The following is a 23,845-nucleotide window of genomic DNA, read 5'->3' on the forward strand; positions in this document are numbered from 1 at the left end:
TATTTCTTCTCAGCGTTCAGCCAAAGCTTGCCGTAGTATTCTGGTCCAATGCAATCACAGATAGCAGTTTCTCGTTGAGTGAGATATCGCAAGTCGATAGATGTGGCACTGCTGTGCGAGTATCAACCGCTAAAGATCGTACTTCAATAGCCGCAACCAATCTTTGATCATTTGTAACATATGTGCGATTCTTGAGCACTACTGTACTTTAGCTTTCTTGAAAATTTCCTCAGTTATACAGACCGAGTACAAGCATAGTGGGCCAGGCAATAGAATCAGCTGCAATGATGGAAATAATCAAATATTTAATCTACTCGGCAACATATAGTGGCTCGCGACTATAGCCCGTCGGTTCAGGAGAGCCATCTCGGCACAGTTCATATACCAGTCATAGTTTTCCGTCTGCACAGCTAAGGGAAGCATAGATAAAACACGAAGGCCCCAATGCAACAACAAATGATACATCGCTCGCCATGGCATCAGCTTGGCATTGAGTCAATCGACCTTGTCCAGTGACCGTCCTATCCAGCATCGATGATGAGCGTGTTCATATTCTGTTTGTTGAGCTGGTGGTCATACTGCAAGAGCAATACAGACTGATATCTTGCTCTGACGTACATGGTTGGGTATTCAAGTAATGCTTGAGTCGCATCACTGCTGCCGACGGAGGGATCGCCTGATCTTCTGGCCCTCTGTAGCTTTGTTTGGACCCTGCCTGGTCGCCTTCTGGATCTCACTTTCGACGATCGCCAATCGACCAAAAACGTCGGCCAGATCGTTGCGAATGGTTTCATTCCAGGTGGCCTGGTCATGCGACGAGCCCTCAATAGACCTGCTGAGACAGTTAGCGCTTTACATTGTCACTCAAGATGGACCACAACTGACCGCATCCGGTTATCTAGTCTGGATGTTGTTAGCAGGCCAATCATGATTATGTGCTTGATGGGATTGTACTTACTCCGTCAGGCATTCCAGAGCAACCGAATTGCCATCTCCGGAAAGCTGAGTCTGCCCGCGTGGTTCCAAGTCCATTTGGTGTCCAAACACAGACTTCCGCTGTCGTACAGCTTCTTGCTCACTCTCCTCGGCCGAGGTGCTATTGTCCTGGTCGACAGAGTCGTGTTCCTTCTGAAAGGATGAATCGTCCTCTGTGGTATCGCCTGTAGCGGATCTGGATGGACTACCAGTATCCTCAGACTCAGAGGACGACAAGGACAATGCACGTTGCAATCGGCCTCGAAAGTTCTGTCGTCGAGGAGTGTGCGAGACTTTTCGAATTTTGCCCATACTTACGTCTGAGTTACACTGGGGTGACGAGTGGTCCATTTTCTGATGTTCTGTGATAGGAGGAGGTGCTCCAGTTTTATAGCATGTTGTATCGCGGGGCCAGGATTGAGTGTTTGCTTGCTCGCAATTGGAGAGGGGATTGCAAGCACACGCATTTTTCACTCCTATTTTCTACCCGTAGATATCTATTTCAAATTCTGCACAATTTGAACAATGACTCACTAAGAGGCGGGTCACACAATAAATTTCAACAATTGGTGAAACAATGGGGAATTGTCAACAAGAACGGGCTCTTGTGGCCGCGTTCCACGTTGTTGATTCTCAACGAAGCAGAGTGCATCGAAAGTTGAGGCATTGTTGATTATCAACGAACGTAGCGCATCAAAAAGTGAGGGCTTTTTGGTCTTCAGAACTTTGAACTGGTACGAGGAGTGAGAGTCTGATACTGGCTTTCTAGGCTAGGCCAAAGCTCATAACACACAGTAGTCGGCTTTTACCTGCCACACACCACACTATAACCTTTTAAACTCAACAACCTTATACCTTTCAAATCACTTTCTGCTGTTTTGTTCACCCGTTTTCGGCTACTTTCGCAACTTGCCCGAGCATCACCATGTCCTAACGTAGCGCACACGGCTGGCCAGAATGGGAGGAGAAAAATCTTCTCCCATGGTTGGAGGCCCATCCGGAGCTGTCGTGGAAAGCCCTCTCCGACGCATACTATGAAGAATATCAGGTGCATCGAAGCGTTGAATCTTTACGAGGGAAAAAGTACCATATTCTGCGGAAGCAGAGTCGCACTGGTGCCAAATCTCCCCCAAATCCAGGCAACCAAAGCGAGCCGTTGCCGTACGACGCTCCGTGGTCGACAGCGCTTCACAGTCGAGTCTTTCAGCCAAGACCCCTGCCCAAAGGAACATCGACAAATGGTTTCAAACAATTCTAGCGGCCGACCCTAACCAGCCTGACGACAGCAAAAAACCAACTCAAACGAACCCTATTTCAGGTACGAAACCCTTAATCTTCTCATATTACATGCTGACTCTTCGTCACAGACCAGGTGACGCCAGCACCGCTTCCGTACCGGCCTAAAGGAACACTGTCATCATCCTGGAGGTGGGACTATGTGCATCGTGTCTGTGCCGCCGGGAAGCTGAGATACCAGCGAACAGATCGTCCAATTTAGCAGGATTTCATTGGAAGGAGCACTACATTGCGATGTCGAAGGAACAGTGGCCAACTATCTTGATGAACTAGTCCTGGTGCATGTTCCCATAACAAAGGCTGTGATCAGCAATGAAGCCCCAGCATGAGGAATATAAGCGTGGTTGTATATCATTCCATGTATTCGGTATAGAAAGGGGCAATCGCTCTTCTTTGGAATGACAACAATAAAGAGGAAGTCCGAAAGTCAAAGGTAAGAATTCGAGCATGATGGTGGTGCCCTTGGAACAGGTCCGCCTACACATTTTCATCCTTGTCAATCAAAACCAGGAGAATTTCATGGGAGTGTTATGTGGCCCGGGAAGTACTGCGGACAGCGTATCAGGATTCACGATACTATGAGTGTTCCTATAGGGAGACAGGACATGGTAGCAAGGGGGCTCTGGGAAAATGAAAATATCTGGCATTCTTGTTGGCTCAAGGTAATATGTCTGCTTGAATTTGATTGGATCGATGGTCGAAAGCAGGGTAATCTTTGGGGTGAAGCGTACGATTTGTTTTGACCTACACCTAAGTCAGGAGGAAATTAGTTTGACAGAGACCGTGGAATCACGAGCGCAGCTGTCGATCATTAGCGGAACCGCAAGTTATTCTGTTAGTATGGATGACCCATGGAATCACCTGCTCGGTGAGAGAATGCGGTCTTCATGAAGGATTCAGGCCCGGGCTTCTGCCCCACTTGATTTCTAGGTTGCTCATGATTAAGTCCTACAGCCCAAAAGAGAAGTCCAGAGAATTGGGGCAGAACCACCACAGTCTCTACCTGCTCATGTACGGGATATTGGAAAAGACCAGCAGTGCAGAAGAAAGATTCTCTATCGCTACAGTCATAATCAAGATGCGGAGGGTGATTGAAATAAAGTTCGGGGCCGCAGGAGGGCCGACCCACAGCGTCAACTCATGTCCGGGAGCCAATCGGTTCCTCGGTTTTAGTGCAAAAACCGGAGATATTTTTACATAAGCTCATGAGATCTATCCATGATTCGCATAGTTTCTACAAGCTGTCTGCTAGACATATCGGACTGGCCATTGAATGGGGCTGATGATGGGGTTGTGTCGGACTCAGAGAGTATACTCTCTACGGGGAAGGTTCATGCAGGACAGAAGAACATAGCTTCTAGAACTTTCTACACACCAGATAGACAGAGAGCAGCTTGCCACTTGACAGGAACCTGGAAAACATAACCACGGATCAGGATTTAGCCTACCATCCTGACGCCAAAGTCTGCGTGATATTCCAAATACTCGCCTGCCCCAGCAGTACCGCCTAAGCAACGAAGACCTGTTCCATCGGACACTGACGGCCATCAGGTTTGGGCTTGTGGATCGTGTCTGGACTTTGCAAATCCTTCCAAGTTCTCCTCTAGGCCACAAATAGAACCTCCTTGATGTACAGTCCCGTGGGTCGTCGCTGGGATCTGCATCGCAGAACCGTACCTGCGTCTGTCTAAATCCGCGCATGGTGTTCGATTGGTCCGTCTAATGCTATTCGTCTCCAAGGTCTCATCAGGGTGATAGGAGCGTTGCAGTCTTGCGAAGAGTGGCGATTACGAGAACCTAGCTCGTGAGCCTTGTTTGCAACAGTTCACATGGTTGTCCTGGAAACTACGCTCAGTTTCCTATTATATGCTTTTCAATAGGTCCAAGACTTTTGATTATTGTCCCCAAAAGAAAGACAATCTTCAGCCTGGGCTTGAGAGTACGTTCATAGTGTCTGTGCCGCGACATTGCAGAAATCATAATGAAGGCAGCATTAGTAGGCTGCAGGCAAGCACAGGAAAACACACAGGAAACTAGCAATTGATTGGCATTCCAGCAGTGCGGGTACTAGACAATGGTGTAGAAGCAATGAAGTCTGGCCATTCCAACAACCTGATCTCGTTGCATACTTGGTTGTGATAATGCCGCAGCATTGGATAGTGGCCGCTCTATGTATCATGCCTGGTTTTGATCCTTGGACATTGAAGCACATACCGACCGCCCACCGCGATGCTTAGACGCAATAGGAAGAAAAAGCGCTTTGAGGCCTCTCTCGTCAGTTGTAAGTTATTTAGCTGACATTATCTTGGAAAGAGACGCGCTTTTTTTGATACCGTTCATTCGGTAGGGATTGGGAAGAGACAAGCATCTTGTTGAGATCTTGCACCTCACGCTTGAGAACTTCGAAGTCAGCAGCAAGACTTTTCAGGGTTATTGAGCGCCTGATGTCCTTGCTCTTTCTCGCCCTGTATCCATCTGTCAGCCCATCTCTTGTATATAAAATCAGAGGGTAAAAATTCAAATAAACATAAATGAGGCAGGATAGACAGACAGCATGCAAGGAGTGTGTACTGACTTCATTCGCCCGGCAGATCTGAAATTACGTTGTTAGAAGATTGGAAGTCAAGGTGGCACATGATAGTAGAGGTGTTTGCTTACTGCTTGTTCGAATATGCGCGCCTGTGCAGCCCGGACGATGGATCATCGACTGTCACTGATTCTTGACTATGTTTGATTGAATCCCCGCTGCGGCGCCTGCTCCCATGTTTGATTTTCTGTGCCAGCTGGTACTCCATCATGTTCCATCTGTATTGAGGCAGTGGATTCAGATTGGCGTTCATTCCCAGTCCGATTGCGAAGATTTCGTTCTTCCAGCATTTTCACAAGTTGGGCAGTATATTTGCGAGGCCGATGCTCCGAACTTCGATGATCCGGAAGCGGCAAGTCCATGGTTCTTGGGATTTCAACGAAGTTTGGAAGGGAAAATAGAATTTGTCAGGAGTGGTGGAACTTCCACAGAGAAACCAAGTCTTATTTATACTTCAAGCGCGTTGAAAATTTGATCGCGAAGCTTTGCTAAGCCAAGGAAACGTTGTCTTTGTGCCACTTTATGCCCAACAATTGCGGAGGCGTTTCACCACAGAAGGCGGTGAAATTCGACATATTTGCCACCAGCAGGGACCAAGGGTGTTACTTCTTGGCGAGATGGGCCAACCACGAGTACAATCGAGCGTGACTGTCGGCCACAAAGTCCAGAACATTACTTCAGCGTTGTCGAAACGTTTCAATTCTCTTCAACGAGACAGTGACCCAGAACCAGGATGATCAGGTGTAGAGTGTCACCGCGTTGAGCGATTTAATTGCAAATTCAACAATATGTAGGAATCACATTTTTGCGGCGTTGCTTTCTTTCAACAGTTGATGAAAGCGGTTCACCATACTCAACGCAAGATTTGAGAGAAATGATCTCAGGTCGAAACTTGAGTCTGTAGGCCACAAAGTCTCCAAAACACCGTCTCAACGTCGTTCAACTTGCTTCAACGCCAACCAAAGGACAGTGATTCTCGCTACCCTCGGCGCAACGGTTCCTTGGTAGAGACTTGACCGAAAAATTATAAAAGGGGCCGGATTCCCAGCCCAAAATTCTCAGGACTTCCATCCTCACACTTTGGTTCTCACACTTTGATGCATCATAGTGTCCCTCTCTTGCCTGTGGGCTTGAGAGCTTCCGTGACCATGGCTGTCGCTGCCACGAGCCCAGCGATGTAAGACTGTGCTCCCTCGCTGCCACGAGCCCCGCGAGTGTAGAAAGGTGCTTCGCAGGATAGGTCTGCGTGAACAACAATCCTCGCAGGGAGGTGCTGCGTCAACAATAATCCTCGCAGGGAGGTGCTGCGTCAACAAGACTACCTCGCAGGATAGGTCTGCGTCAACAACAATCCTCGCAGGGGGGTGCTGCGAAACCAAGACTACCCCGCAGGATAGGTCTGCGTCAACAATAATCCTCGCAGGGAGGTGCTGCGTCAACAAGACTACCTCGCAGGATAGGTCTGCGTGAACAATAATCCTCGCAGGGAGGTGCTGCGAAAACAAGACTACCTCGCAGGATAGGTCTGCGTCAACAACAATCCTCGCAGGGGGGTGCTGCGAAACCAAGACTACCCCGCAGGATAGGTCTGCGTCAACAATAATCCTCGCAGGGAGGTGCTGCGTCAACAAGACTACCTCGCAGGATAGGTCTGCGTCAACAATAATCCTCGCTGGGAGGTGCTGCGAAAACAAGACTACCTCGCAGGATGGGCTCTGCGTTACCAAATGTGCCTCGCAGGATGGGCTCTGCGTTATCAAGTGTGCCTCGCAGGATGGGCTCTGCGTCAACAAATGTGCTCCCTCGCTGCCCTGAGCCCCGCGAGTGTAAAAAGGTGCTTCGCAGGACGAGCTCTGCGTCAACAAACGTGCTTTGCAGGGGATTGCTGCGTTAACAAGGCCTCTAGCGATGTGCAGGCACCTCTTCGCGGTGCTAGAGACCAGTAGTCGAGTATTCCGAGGCTATTCGATGAAGCAAAGACCTGCCCAACATTTTCATAATCTGTTTCGTATCCCAAGAAGCACCATGGGATAAATAGAATGTATATAGATCATCCCAAATTCAATCACCAAATTGTAAGGTTCAAGCTGGACTTCCATCGTGAGCAACTCGTATTCCCTTTCTTTCTGCCTTTTTCGCGCCAGCAATGGAAAATGGCATCTTTCATTCAGGTGTAGAGTAAACAGAGTTGTTGCGCGGGGATGCTTGTTCTGATAGAATGTACGTTGTAATGAGAGTTGAAAGTCGGTGAAAGTCGGTGAGAGTTGGTGAGAGTTGGTGAGTTGATGTGGTGAATGTGTGTAGCGAAACATCTGTTGATTATGAAGTGATGCTTCAGTGTTCATGTTATTGAGGGGAGTTGATTGTGTGTTGTGTTGCATGTTGTCTAAGATACAAGTAGGCTGGTGAACAGGTATATATGTATGCACGTGATCCCAGCCTCATTATCTCAGCAACCGGGATATTTCAACACTCCCACTCGCTAATCTCCTTCGTCAGAAGGATATCAGCGATCTTTCATCACGGTTGCCAAGCCCCATTAAAACCTCCCAAAACCAGTGGTAAAAAGGAAGGAAAGGGTGCCTGCATGCCCGGTTTTTCTTTTTCCTTTTTGGTATGAAGGCTCGTGTCTGACCGGGCTATTATTCAATGCCGAGGCCTTTTCGAAACCATTCAAATCTATCTCGTGCAAGGGGCTTCGTGAAGCCATCCGCTATCTGTTCTGACGTTGGGATATACTTGAGTTCCACTGTCCCGGCGTCTTGGACTTCTCCTTGCCACTTTCGCTGGATTTCCATATGCTTTGTACGCGAATGATATTGAGGGTTTGAGGCCAGCGCAATGGCTCCCTGGTTGTCGCCGCAGATAATCGTTGCGCATTTTCCCTGGCCCATGTTCAGCTCGTGGAGGAGCCTTCTCAGCCAGATGGCTTCCTTGGTTGCTTGCGTCTGGCCCATGAATTCGGCCTCGCAGGTAGACAGGGCAACAATGTTCTGGCGCTTTGATTGCCAGCTGATTGCTCCACTTCCAATGTTGAAAAGATATCCTGCCGTCGACCGTCTTGTCTGGTGACACCCAGCCCAATCTGCATCCGTGAAGCCACGGAGCATCTGGAGCTGACCTTTATACGCAAGACTGAGGGATTTGGTGCCTTTGAGATATCGAAGGATTCGGCGGGCGAGCTTCATATGTTGTGGACCAGGATTTGCCAAGTGTCTGCTTGCCGCTGAGACAGCGTATGCGATATCGCCTCTAGTCCCAAGCATGATATACATCAGCGATCCGATCACACGCTGGTACTCGTTCTTTACATTCGACGGGCAGATGTATTCAGGACCGCTTTCTGGTAGAGGTGAAGTGTCTATAGGCGTGCTGACTTGTGCACAATCTAACATTCCGAATTGTTGAAGGACTTTGTGCACGTAAGCCTCTTGGCTGAGATAGAGGATTCTGTTCTGCCGATCTCGCCGGATGGTCATGCCGAGGTAGTAGCTGCAGGGGCCAAGATCTGTCATATGAAAACGATTTCTGAGGCTCCTCTTGATCTTCTTTATCTCTGCAATGCTTGGTCCGATGATCAAGAGGTCGTCCACGTACACTGCAATGTACATGCTGCTCCGAACAAAGATACTGAGATCGGCGTTGATGGGCTCGAAGCCAAGATCCCGAAGGAAATTGGTAAGCGTCTGATACCAGATACGAGGTGCTTGCTTCAGACCGTAGAGTGCCTTTCGAAGCTTGCAGACCCTCGATGTGCCGTCTGTAGTGTGATGCGGCTGTTCAACATAGATCTCATGGTCTACCTCGCCGTATAAGAACGCTGTTTTGACATCCATTTGTTCGATCTCGAGATCCAGGGCTGCGGCAGTTGCGAACAGGGCTTTGTAACTCATTGGTTTGACCACGGAAGCAAATGTCTGATCATAATCGACACCTTCTTCTTGGGTGAAACCTCTGACTACCCATCTGCACTTGTAGCGAACGATTTCTCCGCCTGGTCTTCGTTTGAGCTTGAAAATCCACTTCCCGCTCAGGACTCGGCGATCCTTGGGAGGGTCAACCATTTCCCAAGTTTTGTTTTGTTTGAGTGATTGTAACTCTTCGCTCATTCCTTTTTCCTATTCAAGCCAGCGTGGATCGTTCTTGGCCTGTCGAAGGGACTTTGGTTCAAAGGGTTCTATCTCTTCCGCTGCTACGGTCAGGAAGGTCGGAATGACATTCTTGTCAGGGATATTCATCAATACGAGTTCTTCTTGGTCATCACCAGGTGTGTCTTGAAACGTTTGTGTGTCACGGAGCTTGAGTTCTGGGTGGCGTTCCAGTGAAGCTTGTTGCACTATGTGTTTTGCGCCACCCTCCCGTAGCTCGGAACAATCTAGCCAATCTGGGATTCGCCCTTGCTGAGCATCGCCTTGTTGCTGGTCGCTACCGGGTGGTGAGTCAATCCTAAGGACGGAATCCTGTGAAGCAGGTGATAAGGGTCCGAAGGTATCGTCACTCCGTGTAGGCGAAAAGGTTATATCTCCTTGTCCAGCAGCGGCGGGCTGCGAGTTATTATCACTCGACGGAGGCAGATGCACTTGCACTATGTCGTCCCTTGATCTAGGCTGTATTTGCCCTTGTGGCGCCAGGGAGATTTGACGTCCCGAGGCTGGCACGGATGCATGTCGCATACTGGCCGACGGTTGGTTTATTAGTCCCACCGTCTCACTCCCCCCTGCGGCAGTAGCCGTTGCCACAGGAAAGCTCTGCTGTTTGGCTCCCACGTCTTCTCTGGTCTGCGTGGAAGGAGTGTTGAGGACTTCATGAAATTCTGCATTTGGCGTACCAATGATTCTGCCGTCTTCTAGCAGGATGCGATAGTTTGTATTTCCTTCGTATCCCAGCAGTAGACATGGCCTTGTTCTTGGTCCCGTTAACTTCTTTCTCTGTTTGGGTGGGATTAGATACTCTCCCTTGGATCCTATGACTCTCAGCCGTGACAGGTCAGGCTTGTCACCATACCAAGCTTGATACGGAGTCATGTTGCGTTTGGATGATGGTGATCGATTCGAGAGGAAGGCCGCAGTCCGCGCAATCTCCGGCCAGAATTTGGGCGGTAGTTTCGCATGTGCGAGCGTTGGTCCAACTCGATCGTAAATTGTTCTGTGGGCTCTTTCAGCTACCCCATTCTGCTGGTGCTGGTCGACGCCCGTGACTTCGGCTTGGATTGCCCTTGAGAAGAGGGTAAATTTCATTTCTTCTCCCACTTGTTCCGGGATCCGGTCAAGACGAATCCGCCTGCATTTGCGCTCAGGGCGCTCGTTGTGGTCGAGGAAGTACCGCAAGGACTCAACGACGTGTTCTTGCCGTCGTGGTATGGGAACGATCTCAACCCATCCAGTACAGTCATCAACAATGGTCAGCCAGTAGCGGCTACCATCAAGGCCCTCCTCAAACGGTCCTGCAACATCGATATGCAGGAGCTCCATGGCGTATTTGGCTCTTTTGCCTGCTTCTGAACGGCGATGTGGGGTTTCAATCATTCTCCCCTGGAGGCATGGGTTGCAAGGTTGGCGTGGCGCATCATCCCGAATGCCGTGAGCTTGCTTCTTGAGTCGTTGTATATTCGCACCGCTCATGTGAGCGAGCCTATTGTGCCAGAGTGCCGATTGCGAGCTGACATGGTAGGCTGGAAAAGCAGGTTTGGCCCATAGGTCGAGTGCGTAGACTCCATGATATTGGCTCGCGGTGAACAGATTTTTCCCATCTGATTTATTTCGAATAATGGCGCCATTGCTTGAGAAATCGATCTTTGCTCCCCGATTGAGAAGTTGCAGCACAGATATGAGATTCGCATGCGCAGTTGGGACGAACAGAACGTCATCTAATACCAGCCATTTCTTTCTTCCTCGTACATTGCACAGGACATTTGCAACTCCTATACCGGAAGGGGCCGTTGAGGTATCGACGCTTCTCAACGGTGGGCCATCATACTTGTCCATCTTTACGAATCTCAAGGCATTGTTACAGACGTGCTGAGCGCACCCACTGTCCACGATCCAGGCGTCACTGATCGAGAGAGCTTTCGTGGCCATCATACTGGGAATATAGTCAAAGGTGGCCACGTTTCCTTCAACTTCGGCTCCGAATGCTGCATTGACATCTTGTTTCGAGGCTTGTGTCGCCATGAACGTCGGTCTTTTGGGGTCTCTCGGTCCTTCTGAATCGTCGTCTTCATGGTCCGTACTGGCCCGCCTCTTAGATGGCTTACGAAAGTCCTTGTATGCATCGTTGGATCTTGGCCGGCGTATTCTTCTCTCCTTTTCTTGATCCCTCAGGTTGGGGTTCTTCTTGAAACATTGAGGCTCCCTATGATAGGGTTTTCGACAGAAAATACAGAAAGGGACATTGTCGATCTCGATCCGGCATGTTTTCCCATCTGAAGACGGTGTGACTTTCTTGTTTCCAAGGCTTTGGCTGAGTATGAAGGCAGGAAGCGCATTTGCATCTGCGGATTGGTTGCTCAGCTGTCCTTTCCTATGTTCCTCCTCAATGGCCTTGTTCTCAATGTAGTCGAATGTAGGGGCTGCTTTGGTGATATTTCCGTTCTCGTCTCTATCATTGACAATGTCCATTTGCCTGAAGACATGGTCACGGAAGCTTTCATATTCTGGACCTAAGGCATGGAGGAAAAAGAAGGTTCGTTCAATCTCAGAAGTGACACATGCGGGGTCGAGTAAAAGTTTCTCGGCATGGATCTTTCTGATCTCGGCCCCGAGGGCTTGTGCACTCCCACATTTTGCTCGGGTAAGTGACATGTACCTCCTCTGAAGATTGACGTATGTTCCTGAACCTTCCGGCTTGAAGTTTTCTTTCACCGCTTTGATTAGAGTTTGGACTCGAGTGATTTCGAAGGCGTTTATCCGCTGAGCCGCGTTGTGGGTCAGTTTTGCCGCGATCATTGACGAGTAAAATGTCTGGCGGTGAGACCATTGCTGCTCCTCCTCCCCTTCCACAGGTGGGATCGTTCCATCTTTAGCCACAGGGGAGATTCGGAGAAACTCCTTGACCTTCTGATTCCACTGAGACCAGTCGTTGGCATTATCAAGTGTTGGTATGGCATTGTAAAATGAGCTCAAGCCTATCTGTTCGAATTTATTTGAATCCATCCTAGTGAGAGTCAGAACTCTTCGGTGCTAAAGAATTCGGTATTTGACGTGTCATTCGAGCGGATCGAGTGGACAGAAGGCGTGTAGTCCGATAGTTCAGGAGATCGAGGCTCCAGACCAAATAATTCGAGACTCGAGGCCGCGCTTGGTTGAGTAGAGTTGACGGAGTGGGAATATTCCGACGAGCTTGGGGTAGGTGTATGCGAAGGGGGAACGTATTCACTGTCCGGTAGGTCGTATGGCTTGAGATGATTGCTATACGATTCGAAGAAGTGAGGAAAATGGACGCGGTCCACCATATATTGTGGCTTTCGCTCTGCGAAAGATGTTGGTCTGTTTGGTCGGAGATTGTACCGATTTGAGGTATTGCTATTTGAGGTCGACGGTGTAAGTCCGATCTCGATATTTGTGGAGCTAAGGTGAATTGGTCCCCGTTCCGGATTTGAGAATACCGGCTGCGTTTGACTTGGAGAGTTGCGTCCTGTGGTGCCCCGGGACTCGGCAATGACGGGCACAGCAGCGAGCGCCCGGCGTGTGCGCTCTTCCGGAGGTAAATTCCTATAGGCCGCGCCGACTGCGTGTTGGGAAAGTAGTGGAAAGTTCGCCTTTTGGATATTTGAAAAGGGCCAATGACGGATGTATCGAAGATAGCACACCAGATTGAGCTCCTTGTCAGTCCATTGGTTATATGGTCCACGCTTTCTTTTCATAAGTTAGAATCGCGGATTGTCCCCCTTTTTGAGAAGATCAGGGGTTTTTAGGGAAAATTAGCATCTCAGCATGCTATAGAGAACAGGTTATTTCATCTGTCCGGGTAATGTGATACGTCTGGAGCGGTGTGATATGTCTGTAGCTGTGATACGTCTGTTGTCTGTTGTGAAACATAACTGTTGACTATGATTGTTTCACAAAAATATAGCGGTGTGATTTTTGTCAGGATTCGTAAGACGAGTCCGCACAATTCATTTTTCTCTTCATCGTTGGAAAATGTCCTCTTCGTAGAAGTACTAAATGAGCAATTTCAACTCAGTCAATAGATGAAGCTATCACTTGATGGGGAAACTTAGGAGTAAGAAGCGATCTTCAATTCGAGTTGAGCAGTGCCGGGCTCATAACCTGTTGATTATTAAGTGATGCTTCAGTGTTCATGTTATTGAGGGGAGTTGATTGTGTGTTGTGTTGCATGTTGTCTAAGATACAAGTAGGCTGGTGAACAGGTATATATGTATGCACGTGATCCCAGCCTCATTATCTCAGCAACCGGGATATTTCAACAGAGGCAGCGCGGTTTCTTGCCAAGTCACCCATATCATTAAAACTTCAATTGCATTATTTTGATTCCGCAAGGCGATTTTGATCCCTTTTAGTCACTCCTTAACATACAGCCTCCAACTTAATTGAGATGATCTAATTCAAAAATTGCTCAACTATGATCACGCAATATACTGTAAGCTCAACATCGGAACTACGAAGTGTAGAGCCATGTGATGAGGTCTCGCTCGAAAACACGAATCGTGGGTAAACATTATGATGCGAGAGGCTCTGTTTCTTGTGTAGTCAGAGCCGTTCTCCACATGGATATTGCGTGTCGCTCGAATCTACCTTACGCCAAGGCGGGTCCAAAATCTGGACCATGGACCCTCCACTAAAATTATATATGTATAACTAACCCTAATTAGGAAATAAACTGCTTATAAATCATGATTTATGTACCTTTATGTAAAATTGAGGGTCCTTGGCGGGACCCTCCGCGCGGGTCACAGCCAGGTCTAATTGGGAGCTTTGGCTCGGGAATTTCTGATCCGCTCCTTCTACATGTAGGAGCCGTCGCAACTTTGTAAGTAATTCCCCGTCAGTAACTACGATTCATAGTCCACCCAATCTCCCGCAGAAGTTCACTACAGCGATGAAGAAACGGTCGTTACTTTCTGTGGGCGTATTCCTGAGTTATGCAATAAATCATGCTCCGCTGCTGATATAGCATGGTTGAAGCCCTATCGGGGTTCAACATAAGCCATCTGAAACCAGACCTGGCAAAAGTACCTCTCTACGATCGCCGTTCAGGACCGGATGATATTCGCACAGGGGTGCTCTAATCCACGTGTGGTCCTAGCAGGCATGCGCTGAAACTCCTCCCCAAGCAAATATGACATGACGCTTATTGGGGTAGATAATTCAGTATAGGCCGTACGGGAGAGTCCAAGAGGTCCTACAACCCGCAGTCTCTTGTGGTGTTGTTACAATCATCGTACCCACCTTCACGGTGAATTGCGCGAACAATGATATGGCAGATATCGTCGCGATGAGTTTGAGGAAACATCATCTAGGCTCAAAGGACATTGAGCTCAGGAGGCAGAGAAGTCGGTGATATGCTAGCAAGACCGCTTGCACCGCCAATTGCGATATGTTAGAAGACGGTCTCAATGGACAAATGGTATTAGATAGCTTGACTGACCTCCAGCTGCAGTGACCTTCAACGTATATAGGCTTTGCATGTAGTGCTCAGGCTTAGATAGAAGACCGCAGGCCTAGGAATCAAACAAATCAACCTTCAGTCCAACGGGGACGAGAGAAACACATTTGATAGCATGCAGCTCCGTGCATGTCCGAATGACATGTTCCCGCTCGCTCGTACATGTCGACAAGCTCAGCAACGCGGAGAGCAAGAGGGATCAGGAGGACTCTATCAGATGTGGTTCTTGGGTCATGGGTCTTCTCTTTCGTTTGGCCGTCCTAGGTTTCGTCCACTCGATTCGAAGCTGAGATGGTTATTATTAGTTGATTCGGCTAGAAATGACGGGACTTTCGCCTCACGTTCTCCTTGCAAGCAGACTCGACTAATAACTTCGTCGTGCATGAAAATACCGCTATAGCAAGACGAAATATCGGCTCCTCCCGGTGTCTTCAGATTTTCAGGCTCAAAAGACGTTAATTCCATCGGAGGACAACGATGGTCACCCGTTGGACGCCAGGGATTCAAGCCGCAAGGAGGCTATCCCCTGTGGGTGTTCAATGCTCAGAGACAGACAATACTATGCGTTCATTAAAATTTGGGTCTTGCTTCAGGTAGGTACATCAGCGCATGACCTTATGCACAGAAACCGCTGGGAGAAAGAAGCGGGATAGACGATATAAGCCGCACGGAGAGTCATGGTCGATGCCACCAGCAGTCATAGTGGGAGGGACAGAGCATTCGATCGCATTGGTATAGGGGAGCTCGGAAAAATAAGGTATTTGCTGGCTTCGCATTCGAGTGGGGAGAATCTGAGGATGTCTTCCTGTTGTGGGTACGAGTCAGCAAGTATTGACTCAATTGGACGAGATGTTGTACTTTACGTTGTTCATTCACGATGAACCTCTCGAGTGTACGGTTGCGACCGACGATCAATGAGAATTGAGATCATACCAGCTTACCAACTAGATCACTTCCAATTCTCTTCGGCAACGCAGTCACCAATCATGCCATGTTGTATCCAGGTTCTTCGCACTCTGCGGCTGTCGCTTCGAGGAAGCCACACTAAGTGCAGGGGGCAAATGCGCGTGACGAACTCACCTGTAAAGGATTTGTGCTGTCAAATTGGGAGACCGCTTCGTGTAGAGGCACTCCGTTGTTGAGGGTGTGAAGGCGGTGAGGTGGAGGGCGAAAGACGCGCGATAGAGCACGTCGGCCCCTTAGTCTATCTGACTCGGCGGGAATAGGTAACTCGCCACAAGAGTTTTCGCGGCTGGCGATGGGCTGCTCCTACAATGGCATGAAGATGTCAGTGGCGTACGTGTCTAGGGCACAGACTTGGCACAAAATCAAAATCGGCGCAGCAGGAGGCGCGATATTCCACTCACCTCATCGTGGACAACGAACGTCTGGAGCTTATACGTCCTGTTCTTGGCCCGCGACCTTGGTTTGCAGTATTTCACATAGGGTATATTGCATGGTTTGTAGTGACAGGGCCAGAAATGGTGTGTAAGACATGACTTTGCGCGGAGCACCGACGGAGTGCTGGTTCGGGCTCACTTTGGTGCGCTGTCAAGGGTTTCCTGTCCATCATTAGCTTGTAGACCGGAGAGTTATTCTATGACTCACATGTTCTGAAGGTCAAGACCTGGGAATAAGAGACGGGAAAGAGCTCCGTGGCTTTTGCGCTGGTGTATATTGGACGGATCTGATTGTTTCGCATCGTCTATGAAGTCAGTCCAGTTTCGGACAGGGTCGCGCTGAAATTCACATACCTGTATTAAAAGTCGCCCTTTCGCTTTGGAGATACATCCCAGGGCAGAACAGTCGATCAGCTTTGTCGGTTGCTATGGTGGAGAGAGATGTTCGCAAAGAACATACTGTACGCTTTAACCAGCTAGCCCAAATCTCGTGTCTTTGATCGGCTGGCATGGGTGGCATAGTAGATCTGGTGAGAATCACATCTCTCGCAGGCACTTTCTAGCTTGTCGTCCACGATGTATCTATAGATGTCAGTACAGTGGAAATTCCAGTAGGGGTCAAAGGAAAGAACTTATCAGGTACCTCAAACGCAAGGCCTGCTGGACTTTGCGTAGCCGAGTGATAGAATTGTAGAACAAATTGCTGGGGGGAGAGGACATATTTATAGACTTCTCGGCTCCTGTCGCGTACGTGCTCTGCTAGGTAGCAAACGTTGGACACGGTGCCTATCCTAAGTGAGGCCTGTTGCAACCTATGCCTTCGTTCTACCGCAACTATTTGCAGCGAAATTCTTGGTGCCATTTTAGATGCCCACCGAGAAAAACATGCTAGAGTCATATTGAGAATGAGTGAAGTTGAGTCGGTTAAGAAACGTTGGCTCACTGTCAAATCTACGGTCTTCTATATTGAGGCACTGGAAGCTATTCAATCTTTGATTCTACCAAAGAGCGCTCACATTATCATCACTAAGGATCATGGATCTTTTTCCTAGCCTCGCTTGAGTGTTGGTTCTCTGAGATGTGTGTGGTTCTGTCCATCTAGACTGCGGAAAGCGTCGAGCCACGGTCGCGCGCGGGCACGGGTACTCGACCCGTCAACCTGTTGAAGCTTGGCCTTCCTTGTTGACTTGAGTCAAGTTTTGAACTTGTGACCATCGTTGAGATAGATACCTTGTTCTTTCATTTTTCTTTTTCAGTACTGTAAATTTTACTCTATCTGATTTTGGGATTTCTGAGACTTTTAACGAATGTGGAAAAAGTGTTCTGATTGAATATATACATCCATATGGAGTTTTCATCACCTGAGAGCCACTAAATACGAGATACACTCACTAACTCTCAACACCGCGAGGCTTGATCACCATCACCATCATTGAATGGGCTCCTAACAGATCGCTGAAAAATCTTTAGATTCTAGTCAAACCCCGACTGCGTTGATTGACTTTCATGGTGATAGTGAGAGTGCGTACATACTGTAACCACCTATGTCTGTATACTTAGTCTATAAAAGACTCCAAGGATTGATAGAAACGGTACTTTGCAGACCCTTGATTTTCTCCTGCGGACAAAATGGATGCCTCAAACAGCACGCCAGACCAGGAAAATGATGGAAAACAGCAGCCCAGTGCATTGCCAATCGTTTGTGAAAAAGACAATTCACAGGAACTATCTGATCATTCTCCTCCATCGGTAAGTGGAACGGCCCAGCTTCCAATGCTTTTGCTGACCATGGCAGCACTCTCCTTCGCAATAGGAAGCAGAAACAAGACATACCTTGGCGACCGAGCCCTTTCAACCTAGCTTGAAGGTGCTAGCAGACCTCTAACGCGACGATCCCAAGTTCGCCTTTCCCACGGCTCGACTTGTCGGACTCTATCGACGCCTACGGGAGTCATGCGTGTCCAAGCACATCGATGGCCAGAAGCTAGAGCAGAGCAATCAAATACTGAACGAGGCTGGCACACACCTGCTTAAAGAGAGGGACGGTCTTCAGCTTCGCCACGACAAGCAGCTGTCTCGGCTGCGCTTCTTCGAGCAGGCACTGGAATCATCTCGGGGTCGACTGACTAGGCTTCTTGACGTTGTTGATTCAGTTTCAAGCGCTTCTCGTTGCTACGTTTAGTCATTGCAGGGTAGCTTTGACAAGAAATTTAGAGAAAGGTTACGCGGGCATTTAAAATATGATTAAAAACTGACCCTTGCGCCAAAAATCGGCTCAATTTATCGATGATTCGTTCTTTCTGAAATGGAAAGTGGTGCCCCCTTGCTCTGCTGAATTTCTAGAGGATCGGGAGCGAATCGGTGGCATGGTGGTTGGTTGAACATAACTAAATGCCAATTCATGGCCGCGTTTTTGGGTAGGGTGGCGGCTCGCTTACCGGTTACGTTAGATAGTGAAGCGGGTACTTTCCGCCTGAAACCAGCCACTTCGGCTGGATATAGTGATGAAGAGATGAAAATCATCAAAGATCGGTATTTAAAGCCACTCGTGAGTTTGGAATCAAAATCATAACCATGTCAACTTCAGCGCCACTATTAGTATGAAATCAAAATAGATATTGGACGATAATGCATGTAGGATAAATGCGCAGGTTGATGCCTTGATGCCCACCTCGATGGAGTGTTCTTTCCTAGCAATTAACTAGTTTAATAGTCCGAGCAGGACAGCCAAACGCGCTCCAGAGCCCTCCAGATCTGATTTGCCAAGGTTCATCGGGCACAGATCCTGATACAGTAAAAGGTCGGTTGTCACAACAGTCGGCATGACATCAACACTTGCTCCAGGCTGGCCCTGCTGATCTTGCCACCGAGGTCCCGTATTCCTTCGCGAAAGCTGCTCTGGGCATTCCCGGTAGCGCTGGCTATGGAGCGGTATATATTGTAATAGTCGCTGAATATGACACTAACTGAAAATGACTGATTTTTGGCTTGTCAAGGTTGTTGCAGCCTTTTGATCGACTCTACATCTGCTGTCCAAAGATATAATGATACCGCACCTTGCACTATGGCTGAGATCGGGTACTGGGGTCGGACGCTACTTGGCGTGTCGATCGCCGGTATTTTCGTGGCGACGCTGTCCTTGCTCGTACGTTTGTATGTTCGGCGATGCCTGACTAAGAACCTGGATATCAGTGATTTGTTCATGGGGCTCGGACTATTTGCAGTGTATGGGTTCACCGCATGTGTAATTGCTGGCAAGTCTCCTACCGTTTACTGGCTCTCAAACTATAACTTATACGACCCGTGAAGCTGCCTTTAGTGGGGTCGGACACGATGTTTCTGACTTGCCGCGACCCATTCGTCGTCGAGCGGCTTTAGTAAGTTTATTACTTGTCGATTCGAATCAGCTTTCTCTAATACCCTTAGTTGTTTTGGCTTGATCAAATATTCTGGGTCCTCGCCCAAGTGTTTGTCAAGCTGGCAATCACTATTTTGCTCTCCCGCATATTAGGCAGCATGTCAGGCATTCGCGCCACCACCGCAGGCCTGATCATATTTACTATAGCGTGGGGTATTAGTTCAGTCCTAGCCGTTATCTTCCAATGCTGGCCGGTTCAACACTTCTGGATTCAAGGCGATGAGGGAACCTGCATCAGTGGCCAGATCGCCCTGTACACGGCGATGGGGTCTTTGTCCCTAGCGGAGGACATTGCCTTGCTAATTCTTCCAACCGTGGTTGTCTGGCGATTGAGGCTAATAGCGAGGCTGAAGATCCAGCTCACTGTGTTATTCTCAGTTGGTACTTTGTTGGTGCTCGCCATCGTTCCCTGGCTAGAAACCTGTCACTAATTACTTCTCTAAAAGAGTCTGCATTTTTAGTTTCCTCCGTCTACTAGAATTTGACAACTATGCCACACGAAACCTAACCCGTAAGCATCTCATTGCATTTTTGTCTCTTTCCCTCTGTCTAATACGCAGCTTATTCAGGAAGCGGCTCGCTCGAAACAATATGGACCCTCCTCGAACTTGTCCTCGCAATATCCTGTGCCTCCGTTGTTGCCATGCCACCACTCTTCCGACTGTGTGTCGGCTCATGCCCGCTCGCGTCCTGTCTCCGAAAAAGTTTCTTAGCCTTTTCTTCCCGCTCCTCAGACTTCGTACGTAGCCTTCGGTAATTGACTACGGTGCCGTTGGGTCTCCTATATCTCTTGATTGACGCCTGGTACAATGGTTGCGCCAAGGTGTGTCGCCTGCTAGTGATGGAGATTGAGCAAAAGAAAAGTTGACAGAAGCCGTGGCGCCATCCATCTGGGAGGGGTCGGTCTCGTACGGTTGCCGGGAATTGATAGGAACACCCCTGCTTTTGTTAGGGAGACGCCTAATTCTGTAATATTATCGTATTCTTAAAGCGGTGACGATGTCCAATCATCTACACATGTCGTCTCACGCCCTTGATAATAAGAAGGCACGTTACAAAGATGCTTCCTGCCAGGCCAAAGCCTTCCGACATCAGGTCAAGAATGGGCTTTTAACTACCCAAGAAGTGGAAGAGAAAAGGGAAATTGTCTTCAGTCTCTATGCTGATGCTATGAATGACCTCGAGCGTTGGACCCGGTAAGGGGACATACCAGAATCAATGCCACGGCGACGGCGCAGATGCTTGACGGCCATCTCGCGGCGCGCGACGCTCCGTCTCAAATGACCCCTAGCTTTCAGCTTAGAGGAACACTGGGGAAAACTGTGTGAGTGGATGGGGGCGTTCTGGAGGAATGCAGCCCGCTCAGCAGCTTCGGCCTTGACATCATGGCCTGGATGAGCAGAAACAAGGCCGGTCAAGCCAAACAGGCCAACGGAGATAATGGATGCAAGGTACATTATGATTGACGTTCCAATTGAGGATGAGAATCAAAGAGAAGATTTGACTCAGAGTACTCTGCAGCGTTATTTGAATGAAGATGGTATCGTTTGCAGTTCATCAGTGGTCTTGTATATCTTTCTTGCTACTTGATGGCGCACATTCATAAACGGAGTGCAACTCCATTGAGAATAGCCTCGGGCGACACAATCTTCTTCTTTGATGAAGCTGACGACGAAGATTGGGGCCCCATGTCTGCTCCGACAAATAGAACACGGCGCATTTCTCAGAAGGACGCCGCTGCAGAACTGGCGTCGGACCTCCATAGTGCATTAATAAAGGCGAGGTAGCCTTAGGTCAAGGATTGTGAAATTGGCTGCGGTTGATTGGATTGCAATAGCCGAAGGAGAAGGTTACAAAACGGCTCTCCGAGCAAACAGATGTTCAACCCTGGTCGATCATCCTTCATTAACGCCGGCCAAGAAATACTCAACCCTTAGCCCTTGGTGAGTCAGCGGAGAAGCAGGGAACAATGCCGGACATTGCAGTCGTAGAATAGGAGGTTGAGCGGTTTGGCCACCACCTTGGAAGGTGTTCCAAATGATCGACGTTGGTGACAGGACTCCCCGAAACAAATTCCCCAGAGCTCGATTGTCGGTGTTGTGTCTTGCGATGTTAAGCAAGTCTTCATCCAGTCGTGCCAATTCGTGGAAAATGGCAGTTATAGACATCAAAGACAAAATCTTTCTGTTCGCATTGGCGAAGATCCTCGGTAGTGCGTCGGTGATCCGTTCCTGACTCACGCATCAGCTCCGATGTCAAACGTGACAGACATGTTCCCTGTTGATAGACCAATCAATTACTATGCATAAGTAATCTAAATGCAGAACAAGACAGGGTATGCCCCTCAGGGGTCATAGTTGTAACATGGATGGTAAGCGTACTTTTATCTTGGCCCCCCCTTCCTGCGACAGTACGGGGCGGGCTATGTAGAAACTGGGCAAGACTGGTGTTTCGCCAAGACACGGAAAATCACAGAATCCTTGGAAATTGCTTGCAAGCGACTTGCAGTTCCACTTGCTGCAGTGTGTTGCATTTGTCCAACGTGGCTGAGGTTGGTGGTGTTACCCCGCCGGTATGGCGTCAAAGATTTATCAGTAACTACAAGGCTTTAACAGAGAAGAGTTATATCACGATAATAATTAGTCGATTATAATACATACAGCTTCGTGGATATTTAAACAATGGCACATCAAAACGTCAACGCATGGTAGAGACAGTAAGAGGCTGAGCCGCTAAGGCAAGCATAGAGTAAAACTCAAAACGGTAAATCAAAAAGATCACCATATCAGAGCCAATCTGATAGCTTAGACCTCCTGCTGCGTGACAGTAGGTCCCACAGCCATCTTCTCGTCGACGAGGCCGATCTCGGCGGTGAAGGTGGAGTGAGGCTTCCACTTGGCGGAGGTGCGGGGGGTGGTCTCCTCCATCATCTTGTCGACCTGCTCTAGGGTGAGACCCTTGGTTTCGGGGATCAGGAAGTAGGTGTAGATGAAGGCGCAGGTGCAGAGGGAGCCCCAGAGGAAGAACACCTTAGGTCCAAGGTTACCCTTGTCGGAATCAACCATGTAGGGGGTGATGACGGCGATGATCTGTTGAGAAGGTTAGTGTATCTTTCGTGTTTGAGGGATGGGGGGATGCTTACGCAGTTCCAGAGCCAGTTAGAGGAGGTCGAGAGGGCAACACCACGGGAACGGATTGGCAGGGGGTAGATTTCACCGATCACAACCCAGGCACCAGGACCCCAGGTGGTGGCGAAGAAGAAGATGTAGATGCAGATGAAGGCGATCATGGAACTGATAGCCTTGGGGTTGTGGCCGTCAGTGACACCAATAATGGCGACAATGAACTGACAGACGACCATGCCCAGGGCACCCCACAGGAGGAGGGGGCGACGGCCAAACTTCTCAATGGCGTAGAAGGAGAGGGGAGTGGAGACGACGTTGACAATGGTGGTGATCATGCTCAGCAGGAAAGGATCCTGGATTGTGCCAAGCTGCTGGAAGAAGGTGGTTCCGAAATAGAAGACGAAGTTGACACCAGTCCACTGCTGCATCATCTGCAGGGAGGTACCGAGAATGGTGCGGCGCAGGTTGCTGTTGGGCTCCCAGAGACTGCCGCGGAAGCAGTTGAACCAGGTGGCGAAGTATCCACCCTGGGGGATGTGCAGCAGCTCATACTGGTTGTTGGCGTCGATCTCATCCAGCTCCAGGGTAACGAACTCGGAGTCAGCAGGTTGGCCACGGATACGGGCAAGCACATCACGGGCCTTCTCCTTCTGGCCCTTGCGGATGAAGTAACGAGGAGACTCAGGAAGGAGGAACAGACCGATGGCCAAGATGACAGCCCAGAGCATCTGGAGGGCAATGGGAATGCGGTAGGCACCGCTATCAGTGCGGTTCTGAGTGCCATAGTCGACGCAGGAGGCCAGCATGAGACCAATGGTGATGCAGAACTGGTAGCCGGAAACGATGGCACCACGGACCTTGCGCGGGGCAATCTCCGACATGTAGAGAACAATAATGGCAGAGACGAAACCGATACCGAATCCAGCAATCAGACGACCGGCAACGAGCAGACCCAGGCTGCTAGCAGCAGTCTGCAGAACGACACCAATGATGAAAATGCCACATCCGGAGATGATGGTAGTCCGACGACCAAACCAATCAGCCAGATCACCAGCAATCAAAGCACCAAAGAATGTTCCAGCAGATAGAATAGAGACAATGAGCGATTTCCTTGAGGCGGGGATAACGAAAAGATCCGAGGGAGTAGTAGCGGGGTCCTATTCATGGTCAGTAGAGGTTTCAGGATGCCAGATCAAGTTAACTCACGAGATTCTCATACTGCTGAATGAAGTAGGACATTCCCAGAACACCGGAGATATAACCAGAGTCATATCCGAAGAAGATACCACCAAAGGCAGCAAAGGCACACATCAAGTAGGCCTTGAATGTGACCGGAGCCTCGACACGCATGGTGTCCGCAGGCGAGGAGATGACTCCACCACCAGGCATGGTAAGGAGATGTTCAAGACAAAATCCAAAG

The 23,845-nt window shown here is 49.1% G+C and overlaps 6 protein-coding genes across 6 annotated transcripts; 2 read left to right on the forward strand and 4 right to left on the reverse strand.

Moving 5' to 3' along the window:
- Positions 1-651: 651 nt before the first annotated feature.
- Positions 652-1,326, reverse strand: PENARI_c053G04943 (uncharacterized protein; the record flags this gene model as incomplete). Its single annotated transcript, XM_022637439.1, has 4 exons — positions 652-832; positions 886-903; positions 959-1,245; positions 1,294-1,326. The coding sequence occupies 4 exons, from the start codon at positions 1,324-1,326 to the stop codon at positions 652-654; spliced, it is 519 nt and encodes a 172-aa protein (XP_022482708.1).
- A 5,188-nt stretch (positions 1,327-6,514) lies between these two features.
- Positions 6,515-16,602, reverse strand: PENARI_c053G12458 (uncharacterized protein; the record flags this gene model as incomplete). Its single annotated transcript, XM_022637451.1, has 10 exons — positions 6,515-6,743; positions 7,598-8,976; positions 9,055-12,010; positions 12,058-12,707; positions 15,563-15,751; positions 15,850-15,904; positions 16,091-16,187; positions 16,237-16,308; positions 16,439-16,464; positions 16,526-16,602. 10 exons carry the CDS (start codon positions 16,600-16,602, stop codon positions 6,515-6,517), a joined length of 5,730 nt encoding a protein of 1,909 aa, XP_022482697.1.
- Positions 16,603-17,511: 909 nt separating this feature from the next.
- PENARI_c053G05477 (uncharacterized protein) lies at positions 17,512-18,064 on the forward strand (the record flags this gene model as incomplete). The annotated part of the gene is made up of 2 exons (XM_022637440.1): positions 17,512-17,631; positions 17,783-18,064. The coding sequence occupies 2 exons, from the start codon at positions 17,512-17,514 to the stop codon at positions 18,062-18,064; spliced, it is 402 nt and encodes a 133-aa protein (XP_022482706.1).
- An 882-nt stretch (positions 18,065-18,946) lies between these two features.
- On the forward strand, positions 18,947-20,057 carry PENARI_c053G12429 (uncharacterized protein; the record flags this gene model as incomplete). The annotated part of the gene is made up of 5 exons (XM_022637450.1): positions 18,947-19,035; positions 19,142-19,259; positions 19,309-19,688; positions 19,747-19,811; positions 19,870-20,057. 5 exons carry the CDS (start codon positions 18,947-18,949, stop codon positions 20,055-20,057), a joined length of 840 nt encoding a protein of 279 aa, XP_022482710.1.
- Positions 20,058-20,457: 400 nt separating this feature from the next.
- PENARI_c053G03975 (uncharacterized protein) lies at positions 20,458-20,757 on the reverse strand (the record flags this gene model as incomplete). The annotated part of the gene is made up of 2 exons (XM_022637437.1): positions 20,458-20,462; positions 20,511-20,757. 2 exons carry the CDS (start codon positions 20,755-20,757, stop codon positions 20,458-20,460), a joined length of 252 nt encoding a protein of 83 aa, XP_022482712.1.
- Positions 20,758-22,104: 1,347 nt separating this feature from the next.
- Positions 22,105-23,814, reverse strand: PENARI_c053G10739 (sugar porter family MFS transporter; the record flags this gene model as incomplete). The annotated part of the gene is made up of 3 exons (XM_022637448.1): positions 22,105-22,389; positions 22,443-23,582; positions 23,632-23,814. The coding sequence occupies 3 exons, from the start codon at positions 23,812-23,814 to the stop codon at positions 22,105-22,107; spliced, it is 1,608 nt and encodes a 535-aa protein (XP_022482694.1).
- Positions 23,815-23,845: the final 31 nt, after the last annotated feature.

The sequence above is a fragment of the Penicillium arizonense genome (genome assembly GCF_001773325.1).
Source record: "Penicillium arizonense strain CBS 141311 chromosome Unknown PENARI_contig053, whole genome shotgun sequence".
Taxonomy (NCBI): Eukaryota; Fungi; Ascomycota; class Eurotiomycetes; order Eurotiales; family Aspergillaceae; genus Penicillium; species Penicillium arizonense.